General features: G+C 35.0%; 1 protein-coding gene across 2 annotated transcripts in view; it reads right to left on the bottom strand.

Annotated features, from left to right (window-relative positions):
- The window catches only part of CCDC73 (coiled-coil domain containing 73), a 133,044-nt gene that overhangs the window by 101,866 nt on the left and 18,858 nt on the right, over nucleotides 1–12,320 (bottom strand). For both annotated transcript variants that reach the window (XM_074272547.1, XM_074272548.1), the window contains exon 2: nucleotides 11,190–11,336. In XM_074272547.1, coding sequence (XP_074128648.1) covers nucleotides 11,190–11,321 — 132 coding nt within the window. In that variant the 5' untranslated portion in view covers nucleotides 11,322–11,336. The remainder of the gene's footprint in view (nucleotides 1–11,189; nucleotides 11,337–12,320) is intronic.

The raw sequence follows: 12,320 nt of genomic DNA on the forward strand, positions 1-12,320 counted from the left end.
AAAATGATGAAAAATTTCTCCAGTTGCTTCTGCCAAAGAATTTTTCCAGCTGGATCCTTACCACTCTACTGCCTTTTAATACTAATTTTAGGAGCATAAGATTAAGATCTCCAGCTGTTCTCTCAGCCTTTAGTCCATTCCTGCCCTCATGTTCTTCTATCTGTCAGAAAAAAAAATGGAATGCTAAAATTAGGCCTCCATTATGGATAGAAAGTGGTACTAAATAGTCTAGGATTATTCTATGGATTTACTACACAAATTCCTACAAAGTAAGAGGGATTCCATAAGCCCTTCTACTTTCTTATAATCTACCTTATGAATCTTTCTCCCCCATCATAAATAGATGTAACATTAAAGTCATCTACCAAGAGCTCCCTCAATCTTCTCTCTCTCCAATTCAAAACATCCTCTTTATCATTTTCGCAAGAACAACTGTCTCTCCTTCTCTCCAAGGCTAGCCCCTTTACCCATGCTATTGATCTCATCCTTCTCCTGTAGGGTCTTGGCCTTTAAATTATGTACCCTACTTCTATCAAGCATCTTCAATACTTTCCCATCCACTATCTCTATTCCTTAATCAAATACTCAGAGGGATCTGTGATCTTATCAATATGGGAGTTTATTCCAACAAAGCATCCATATCTGTCCATCCCAGATCACTCTTTTTCATGTCTTCTCATATAATTACTACCCAACGTGCAAGGTCTTCAATTTCTCCTGACATTTCAAGGGTGCCAGTGAAGCACTCTGCTTATCCATCTGTCTCTCTCATTCTCACCACATGACCAATCCATTTATACTTATTACCATACATTTCCATGATGATCATTTATTTCTATTCATCTTCCAAATTCCTCATTGGTTTACATGTTGCAGCCCATTCATTTCTCTATTGCCCTGTGATATGTAGTTCTAGTTCTTTAAGGACTATTGTATTCTATGTCTCACTGCATGCACCATCAACAGAACATTGGAATTAGAAAGTTAACTCTTAGTTTCTATGGAAAACTTAGAATCATTTGAGGAACTTGAAATTAAACCACTGACAGAACTGTACAATTTCCCAGAAGCCTCTTTCTGGTCAATGTCAAAACCAACTCTTTAACTATATCTGTATTACCTCTCTCAAGTATTTATATTGATAGACAAGTTCTGTAGATTTTCTATCCAAATATATGCCATAATTTGGGCAACAGACATTCTTCATTCATTTGGTCTTTCCTGTAGAAATGGTCAAGTCAGACTCTTCTGAATGGTTACAGATCTCTGCAGGAACCTGTGCAATATTTCAGAGTTTACCATCTTAGTTCATTTTAGTGACATTTCTACCTCTCTGTGTGTGGTGGTTCCATTGTTCTTTTGATGGAATTTGTTTTAGTTTTTTATAGTAATATTTTTATTTGTTATGGTAATATTTACAGATCTTTTCCATTTTTCTTCTGTTTGCTCTTCTTCCATTTTTGCTCTTATATCCTCTTGTGATGTCTATGCTTAATTGAACTTCTCATCAAGCTTTTATTTTTTTTTACCATCTACTGTTTCTTTTTGCTTTATGAAACAATGAGTACATCTGTTCGATATCCTTTTTAATAAAATTTTGCAAACAAGTTCATATTCTAAACTGATGCTTCCTCTGTGTACAATTTCTTTCCACTTGGAAAGTCAAATGTTTGTTAAAGCACTTCCTAGGTTCCTTTGCTCTTCTTATTGCAGCAACAAATTTATATCACTTAAATGTATTGTAGTTAATATTAAGGCCAATTCTGATATCCAGTTCTCATTTCTAATCTCTCATTACTTCCTTAAATAGTTCATTTGTACCTGTATTTCCCACACTAATTATAAGTTTTTTCCTGTCTATTAAAATATAAATTATTTCAATTTTTCACAATAATACTTGTTAATCACTATGTCTAGCACTTACTTTTCTTTTTTTCAACAAAAGTGCTCATTATGTAAAAGTGTGTGGCTTCTGGGTAACCTAGAATTCTGTGACCTCTTGTGTTCCTTTGTCCTGAACCACGCTTTGCCCATAATTTGAACTTTCCTCACTATTTCCCACCCTTGCTTCAAAGTCATCAAATATCAGAATATATTTGCAACATGAGGAGGAGCTACTCCAAGGTCTGGAAGGTCCCTTCCTGTTCTGAATTTAAGATCCTATAATCCTATAATGACTTAATTTGGAAGGACTGAGTTTTTCCACATATTTTCTATATTTCTTCATCTTCAACAAACAAGGCTGATATATAATCTATAATTATTTGTGGTAATCTTTTTACAAACACTTTTTTAAGTACTGCAAAATGAAATAACTAGATACGCCATGAAATAATTGTAATAATTATAAACAGATTCATCCATTCTAGAGAGCAATTTATAACTATCTGCAAAGAACTATAAAACTGTGCATGCTCTTTGGTCCAGCAACACCATACTTGATCTGTATTACAAAGAGATTTTTTTTAATGGAGAAGGACATATATATACAAAAATATTTGTAGTAGTTCTTTTTGTGATGGTAAAGAATAAGAAATTAAGGGGATACCCATCAATTGGAAATAGCTAAACAAGTTGTAATATATAAATGTAATAGAATATTATTGTGCCATAATAAATAACAAGCAGGATAGTTTCAGAAAAACCTGGGAAAGCATATGAATTGATGCAAACTGAAATGTGGAGCACATTGTACACAGTTATAGCAATATTACATGGTGAACAACTGTGGAGACTTAGCTATTATGATCAATACAATGATCCAAGACAATTCTGAAGGATTTTTGATTCTACTCACCTTCAGAGAAAGAAATGATGTGAGTCTGAATGCATATTGAAGAATATTTTTCCCCCACTTTCCTTATTTTTCTAGCCTTTTTTTGCAACATGGCTAATATGTTTTACATGATTTCACAGGTATAATTGATATAACATTTCTTGCTTTCCAAATGAGTAAAGTTGGAGTAGAAGGAAAGAATTCAGAACTCAATTTTTAAATTAAAAATAAATAAATAATAAAAAAGAAGTTTCTGCGATCCATCCTTTCCATTAAACAAACTTCTTTCTGTATTCTGGTTTCATTTCTAGCAAAAAATATTGATGTTATGATTCAGCTCCTCCAGCAATTTGTACATTCATTCACTGGTCAATGGACAAGGATCTCACATTTAAAATATTAACAATCAAATTAAAATAGAAAGATAATATAAAAATGGATTCTTGGTATTTTTGTCCCTTTCCCACCATTTCCTTTGCTCTATCCCTGAAGAAGCATAAGCAGCAAGACAGGATTAAGAGTCATTTTGTACTTTTATTTGTTTCATGAGTTGCACCAAACAAAAATTTAATCACCAAGTAGTCATCACCAGTAGGTGATCTCTACTTCTCAATTACTTCCAGATATATATATCTTCTACATTGAAAAAAACCAAACTTTTTTCTCTCCTCTCATTCATGGTTAAATTTGTGGAATATGTTCTCTATACCCGCTGCTTTCATTTCCTCATCCATCCATTCACTCTTTAATCTCCATGTAATTAAGTTTTAATCCCTTCCATAATGAACACCACTCAAATGGAAAAATGAGAAGATTTTTTACTCCTCAGTTATCAATTCTCTGTGACTTTTATGAAGCAATTGTTACTATCATATCCTGATTCTCCTCTTATGTCATTGTTCATTTTCTGTCTTATTTTTTTCTTTTTTGCACCCTGTAAATTTATTTTTTTTAATTTTTATTAAAAAAAAAAAGAAAAAATCAAAAAACAGAAAAGGAATACAAAACAAAATAAAACAAAGGAGAACACTGTCATATGCCTAGCAAAACATCAGGAGAGTACAAATTATATAAAAATATTTTATATAATAAATATAAAAAACAAATTACCAGTTCAAGAAAGTATAAATATTAATAGAAGAAATTTTCATGTGTCTATCTTTTCCTTACTTCCCGGTAAATCGTCCTTTTATTCTTTGATGTATTCCTCCTCTTTCCATTCTCTCCCCACCCCCCAAGTATGCCATAGTTAAGAAAGGATATATTTCTATATACATATATACATACACACACACACACACACACACACACAACTTTTTTTTTAATTAAAGCTTTTTATTTTCTAAAACATGTGCATGGATAATTTTTTCAACAATGATCCTTACAAAATCTTGTGTTCCCAAATTCCCCTGCACTAAATGGCGCTAAATGCCCTCTCCTAAATGGCAGTGTTAAACATGATAAAAATATATGTTAAATACAATATATACATATATAGTTACACAATCATCTTGCTGCACTAGAAAAATCAGATCAAAAAGGGAAAAAATGAGAAAGAAAATAAAATGCAAGCTAACAAAAAGAATGAAACTACTATGTTGTGATCCACACTCAGTTCCCACAGTCCTCTCTCTGAGTGCAGATGGCTCTCTCCATCACAAGATCATTGGAACTGGCCTGAATTATCTCATTGTTGAAAAGAGCCATGACTATCAAAATCATTCATTGTACAATCTTCTTGTTGCTGTGTATAATTCCGATCATGGTTTTTAAACCATAACTATGATTATTCACAGATAGGTCCTTAGTGCTTGGATTTCTCTCCATATTCATCTTCTGAGAAATGGTTCACTCATTTATTTCAATAAATCCATGATCTCATTGATATGAGCAGTCTCTTCATCAACACAGATGGCAATCTAATCCTATTTTCCTTTTCTGTGCAATTCTTGATCATGTTCTTTCATAAATCCTTCAAAGAAAGCCTACTAATATAGTGAAGGCTTTCCTCTGAACCTGTTAGTATGTTTTAGATATTTGTGCCATACTGAAGGCATCCATCTATTATCCTTGCCCATTTTTGCATCCCATTCTTAGGTCATCCTTGAAAATATATTGCAGCCAATAACTACATGCCTTTCTGATAGCAAGTCTTGCTATTTTTATTCTTCTGAAATCCTAATATTCACAGACTTATTGAGAAAATGACTTAAAAGATGGATTTCTGTGTTTGGGAACAATGATGGGGGCTGAATAAAACCCCAGGCAGGGAGTGGCATCAGGCAAGAACCTGAATTTTACTACTTACAATGCTCCCTATGGCAAATAGGGAGGAGCACTGATAGGATCATCTTCTGCCTTATGTAGTTCTTTTATTCTTAAGTAGGCCTTTTGTTCCTTGCAGAATACCTTGCACAGACAAAATCATCATAACTTTTCCCCCTTACTATATCCAATCAGAAAACCAATTTATGATGTCATCCCCAAGGTTATATTTCCCCTATAAAAGATCTACTTGTACTGTAAATACCCGCTAATATCTATTAGGACCCCAACTCTTTTTTTAGGGTTAGCCCCCCAGTAAATGGTGTAATCCTTTCTCCTTGTTATAGCTAACTTGGAACTCATTAGGAACTTGCCATACCTTAATGGCATTTTTCCCCTGATTACTGTGAGTTCTGATGGGGAACTAGTCTTTCCCCTTGTTAATTGCTAAAACTCTTTTCCTTGCTAAAAACCTTTATGGATTTAGGCCCACTCTTCCTCTTGTTTGGAAAAGGTCTAAGTTTACTAATTCTTTTGAGATGATTCTAATATTTTTGAGTGTTCAAAACCCCTTCTCCCTAACTCCATCATTTTGGGTATAAAACCCCATCATTTTGGTGCCCCATTCAGAAGTCCTGAAACTCTGATGTTTGGGGGGGGGGTTAGCACTCCTGTACTCCATCATTTGGTGGTGAACCCCAACAAGAACAAATTTGAAAATCATTGAAAGTGCTGGGCCATTTCCCAAATGTGATGACAGCTGCTCTTTCATGCAATTCTGGGACAAGTTCCATGTCTGGAGATTATGAACTGAAAAGCTAATTTATTCTTTCAAGAAACTTAGAGGTAGGAGAATGTAGACAAATGAGTCACCAGTTGGATGTCTTCTCAGTTATCTTTTTTTTTTTTTTTTTTTAAATAATAATGATCTATTTTCTTGTTTTGGAGCTTTCTTCTCTTTATATCTTTTTTTTTTTTTTTTTTTTTTTTTTGCTGAGGCAGTTGTGGTTAAGTGACTTGCCCAGGGTCACACAGGTAGGAAGTGTTAAATATCTGAGGTCAGATATGAACTCAAGTTCTCCTGACTTCAGGGCTGGTGCTTTATCCACTATAGTCACTAGCTGCTCCCATCCTTATGATATCTTAAAAAAAAATCAATCCCTGAGTGCCTTTAAAGCTATGTTGGCTCCAATCTAAATACCTTATCTTATCTATTTCATATTTCATGTCCTTAAATACCATTTCTATATTCCATTAAATACAAGGTGGTAAAGTAACAAAACCACAGAATGCCAATTTGGAAGGAGAGCCCCTCTAATCCAACTGACAGGTGAAGAGAATTCCTTCGACAACATGCTCTAAATATGATTACTCAGCTTTTAGTTAAAGAACTCCAAAGAAGAAAAAAGGTAGGACGGAAGAACTGAGAAGGAGATAAAGGCCAGTAAACTTGACTTTGATTCCTGGCAAAATTCTTATACATCCTATTAGAGGCATGGTTGGTATATATCTAGAAAAGAAAATAATTTATAAAAGTTCATCAAGAGTATCCCAGGCATAGAACCAGGAGATCATTGTACATGGCAACAACAATATTATATAATGATCAATTCTGATGAACGTGACTCTACAACAATGAGATGATTGAGGCCAGTTCCAATGATCTCATGATGAAAAGGACCATCTATACCCAGAGAGAGGGCTACAGGAACTGAGTGTGGATCATAACATAACATTTTCATTCTTTTTGTTGTTGTTCATTTGCATTTTATTTTCTTATTCATTTTCTTTCCTTTTTGATCTGATCTTTCTTGTGCAGCAAGATAATTGTACAAACATGTTTACATATATTGGATTTAACATATATTTTAATATGTATAACATATATTGGATTTCTTGCCATCTAGAAGAGGGAGTGGGGGGAAGGAGGGGAAAATTTGGAACACAAGGCTATGCAAGGATCAATGTTGAAAAATTATTCGTGCATGTGTTTTGAAAATAAAAAGCTTTAACAATAATAAAAAAAGAGTATCCCATGCATGGAGATGGCCTTATTTATTTCCTTTTTCTAACACAATTGCTAAACTGCAGTTCAGAAGAATAGTGGACATGTGGTTTAATGAAGCACTTGATAAAGTATTTCATGATATTCTTATGGAAAAGATGAAGAAATATTGGCTAGAGGATTGATAGTACAATTAGATGGATTTGAATTGAATGACTGTCTAAAGAGTTATTACTGAATGAGTTCTTGTCAACTTGTAATGGGCTTTCCAATGGAGCATCCCAGAGATGTTTTATGCTTGATATTTTTATCAATGAATGATTATCAATTTTTAAGATTATAGGAAGCTAGAAGGGACAGTTAATACATACAGATAGATATAGAATTCAAAAAGAATTCTTTAAAGGCTAAGATACTGGACTGATTTGAATAAGATGAAATTTGATAGGATTAAATAGTCTTTCATTTGACTTCAAAAACTAAACTTTCTAAGTGCAAGCTGGGGAAAGCATTGCTAAAGAGAAGTTCTTCTGAGGACTGGCAGTTTTAGTGAACTGTGTTCCCACTATAAGTAAAAAGAGTAATCTGGCTTCCATAAAAGCCAGTAAAATCTTCCTTCATTACATTGCATTTAAAAAAAAAAAAAGCACACCTTAAGAGATCCTAATCCTGTTGCATTCTGTTCTGGACAGACTACATTAGTTGATTGTACTCAGTTCTTTCTGATGCGTTTAAGAAAAGACATTTGTAAACTAGAGAGATCTCACAAGAGAATATGAGGCTCTGTCCAGGGCCTTGAGAATATTTAAGCTGGAGAAGACTTGGAGAAATAAATTTGATCTCTTTAGGTTAAGACTCTGTCACTCAATGAGGGATTAGACTTCTGTCTGACTCCAAAAGACAGTACTAGGAGCAATTGTTAGAAGTTGCCTAGAGGCAAATATAGGCTTGATATAAGGAAAATATCTTAATAATTAGAGCTATCCAAAAGCGAATTGGATTGCCTTAGGAGAAACACTGAAATCTTTCAGGTTCCTAGCTTGTTCCTAAGATCCAGGAATAATACAAAACTCAAAAAGGAAAATATAAACAGAATCATTCCAGAGAGAGACAGAGAGCCAGACAGACACAGAGACAACCAGAGAAGAGAACAAGAGAGAGAAAGAGAGAGTGATAAGGAGAAGGAAAGGGCCTACACATCCTATTTCAAGAAATCTTAAAAGAAAAATGCCCATATATCTTAGAACCAGAGACAATCGTGGAAACAGAGAGAATACACAAGTCATCTCCCAAAAGAAATCCCAAATGACAATTCCCAGGAGTATTATTTTTTTTTGTTTTACATTTTAAAATTTTGTTTTAGCAATTTTTTCTCTATTTGGGTATGGGGAGGCAATCTGAACAGACCCCTGGTAAGCATCAAGACAAGCATGAGCCTAGAGAAACATAGTACAATTAAATTTTAGTGGTCAGTATGAATGTCACACATTTATAATTCTTACACAAAAGATGATTAATTCAAGGATCATTTAGGAACTATGATGAGGGCATCATGGGAATTTTTGTGAGATCTTCATAGGGAAGAGAAGATATTTGGGAAATTGAAGTCAAAGCCTATAATGGGCAAGCTGCTAGGCTGTTGGGGACTAAAGACAAAATTTAAAATAGTCTCTGACCTCAGGAAGCTTACCTTCTATGGAACAGGAGAGAAAGTATAACATAAATTTACAAATATATGCATGATTATTTAAGGAAAAAAAAGAGCATCATCACAATGGAAAACTCTTCATAGCAGAGAACTTATAAAGGTTAAATTTTGAAAATTCTAAGAGGTAGAAGTAAGAAGAGAGTTTAACCTAAGAATAAGCAATCTGTACAAAGGGCCAAAGATATAGAATCCTGGCTTCAGAGAAGACTAAGTTTAGTTGGAATGCAAAGTGTTCAAAAGGAAATCATGCAAAATAAACTTAGAAAGGGAAGAACATGAAATAGGAAGTTTAATGTGGTGGGCAGTTTGTTATTAAAAGAACAAGGGATCCATAGGACACACTGGAAAGGAAGTTTGATTGGGCTAGAGACAGAAGAGAAATAAGAATAACATGGATCAGTAGGAGGAAGCAAAAGGTGGCAGTATAGGAAGGACCTAGACAGGCTGGGATTCCGAATATAGAACAAGGATTCTAAAGACTACAAAGCAAGAATTTCAGAGCCTTCTTAGGAGCAAGAAGACTCTTAATTTGATTATCATTCTTACTAGAGTAAGAAGTAAAAACAAGAATAATAGTTGGGGTTGGAGTATGCATAGGCAGTGGCAGGACAGATGGCAAGTGCCTCCCAAGGGGCCAGCAAGTCAAAGGCAGGGAGTGGAGTCCAGAACATCCCAAGTCTAGGGTTGGAGAGCCAGAGAGGTGTGAGGTATGGTTCATTTGCTCCTAATTCAATCTTCAGCCAAGGTAGCTTTACCCCAGCTAATGGTGAAATGATTCCAGATTCTGATAGGCAGGTATACAGACAGCCCAATGAGCAGAGAGGTAATGAGGCAGACTGTGTCATTGTATCTCCAGCATTTACCTAGCTGTATAAGAGCAAGTACTTAATGTTTGTTGAGAGAATATAGAAAAAAATTGCTTTTTAGATCAAAAATATATTCTTTAGGGGCAGCTAGATGGCTCAGTGCATAGAGTACCAGCCCTGAAGTCAGGAGGACTCAGACACTTAATGATTCCTACTTGTGTGACCCTGGCTGGGTAAGTCACTTAACCCCAATTGCCTCAACAAAACATGTGTGTGTGTGTGTGTGTGTGTGTGTGTGTGTGTGTGTGTGTGTGTGTACACGATCTTTAGGTTTGGCTTTTAAAATTCCTTCACTACCAGTAGATTTCAATCTACTTTTCCAAACTGTTCTCCATTATTCCCTCTCCCACCTTTTGTGGTCTAGCCATATTGCCCTTCTTGCTGTCTGTCACCCACAACATTCTTCACACTGGCTGCGTCCCTGCCTGGGATGCCCTTTCTCTCTGGGATGCCTTTATCTCTTAGACCTCCTTGCTTCCTTCGAAACTCATTTCAATTATCTTCTTCCTTTCTTCTTTCCTTCTTTTTGTCCTTTAGTGAATACAGGAAAGCACCTACTGCACAAACTATTTTTACAAATCCATTTAAAAATGGATCTGGGAAGGGGTGGTTAGATGGCACAATAGATAAAGCATTAGACCTGGAGTCAGGAGGATCTGAGTTCAAAGCTGGCCTCAGACACTTAACACTCTCTAGCTGTGTGACTCTGGGCAAGCCACAACCCCAATTGCCAAAAAAAAAAAAAAAAAAAAAAATTATGTGGGAAAAAATTTTAAACCACCTCATCTCAAGCGTCATCTCCTCCATGCAGTGTTTCCTGATATTCCTAGTGCCCTCTTGACCAAAATTATGCTATAGGTTGCTTTGCCTGTGTTTTGAACTTAGAATGCTAAAATGTAATGTCTTTGAAAAGCCGTTTCATTTTTCCCTTGGTGTCTCCAATGCGTGATATGTTGCCTAGCTTAGTAGAAGCTGCATTTGGGGAAACTACTCATACAGTCAGTGATCCCAAGTTGCTCCCTGAAACAAAAAAGCCATTTTCGAACGTCCTTATTCTTCTCACAAGCATAGAGCAGCAAGTCATAGAACACAACCATCAGAATTCTGAGTGCCACAAAGAGCAAAAGAAAGACATGGTATGAGTAGAGCCTACCACATATAATCAAAGATGACTTGCATAGTGGAATAAAAAATGTTGCTCAGGAAATATATGATTAGAGAAGGAAGTCGCCAATTACATAGGAAGAGTGAGGAGTAATAAATAGCCCAGGCGCTGCATAGATAAGCTGACAAAAGGTAGAAGACCTAGTCAAGAACACCTTGCATAGTAGAAAGACCCTATATGGAAGTTCAGTGGAAAGATACACACCAGAATTAGCCAGATTGAGAAAGTATGATTGTGTTTTAGCCTTTACCGTTAGAGAATACCCATACTAGAAAGAGCATTAAGTTAGGACTAATATTTTAAGGAGATAATTTTGAGGGGAAATGAAATATTTGAGGATATGAAAGATACAATCAAAATCAAATATTTTGCTTACAATAATCAGAACAATAAAAAGCACTTACCCTTCTCATGCGTAATTCTTCTAATGCCTCTAACAAATTTGTTTTGAATTCTAATATCTGAATAGAAAACAATGGTTCTGAAGAACTTTGAAGAGAATAAGAAGTTGGTTCAGTATTAAAGTCTTTATCCATCGTAAAATGTGGTTCCTGCAATACAGAAGTTTTTAAAAAGAGGATTAAATACTAGCATATTAGATGAAGCAAAATTATAGTAAAAATTTCAATTTGTACTAATTTCTATATCTATACTTCTGTCATAAGAGGTAGTATGGCACAGTGAATAATAATAACTAGCTAGTAGTTACATGGTATAGTCTCATTTGATTCTCACAACAAGTCTGGAAAGTACTATTATTACCCCATTTTACAGAGGAGGAAATTGAGGCTCCCTTCTTGGAATAACTACCGAATGAACTTCAAAAATGGCACTAGAATTCTGCACTATGGATGAGCAAACTGAGTCCCAGAGACATGCAACAACCTACCTATGGTCACATGGGTCCTTACCAGAAAGGGGCTTCTAAACCCTTATGCTAAAGGGCCAATGGACTTTCAACCACACTAGAGGAAAATATTCCAAAAACAAAAATAAACTTAACCACATACTTCCCTGAAACATATCTGAATGCAAAAGAAGGAAGAGAAAAGAGGTTATATGAAAAGTTCTTTACCTTCCAGGAACATGAAGAGATAAAACTGACATCCACAAAACTCACCACAGCCTTTCAATCCCTTGTTTCCTTCAAAACTCAGTCCAGAGCTACCTTTTACTGCCAGCATAATCTAAACTAAATTACTCAGTTTATCCAGGACTTAATTCCTCATCTGTAAAGCAAAAATATTTTTCTACTACCTGACCCACAACTTTATTATAAAAAAGAACTGTGTAAACTCTAAAGTGCCACACAACTGTGAATGTAAGTTATTATTACTGATATTATTATAAAGTTATTATTGTTATTGATGCTTTCTTCCATTTATCAGGGAAACTCAAACATATAAGAGACAAAAGTCTTTTAATCCATGTAAAATCAAGCACCTATGAATGTTCATAGACCAAGATAATTGGTAAAATATCTATGCAACACTGAATATAAACAAGCACCTGTCTGTCCTGAGTTCAAGATTTAA

This window comes from Sminthopsis crassicaudata, chromosome 6 (genome assembly GCF_048593235.1).
Source record: "Sminthopsis crassicaudata isolate SCR6 chromosome 6, ASM4859323v1, whole genome shotgun sequence".
In the NCBI taxonomy this organism is placed as follows: Eukaryota; Metazoa; Chordata; class Mammalia; order Dasyuromorphia; family Dasyuridae; genus Sminthopsis; species Sminthopsis crassicaudata.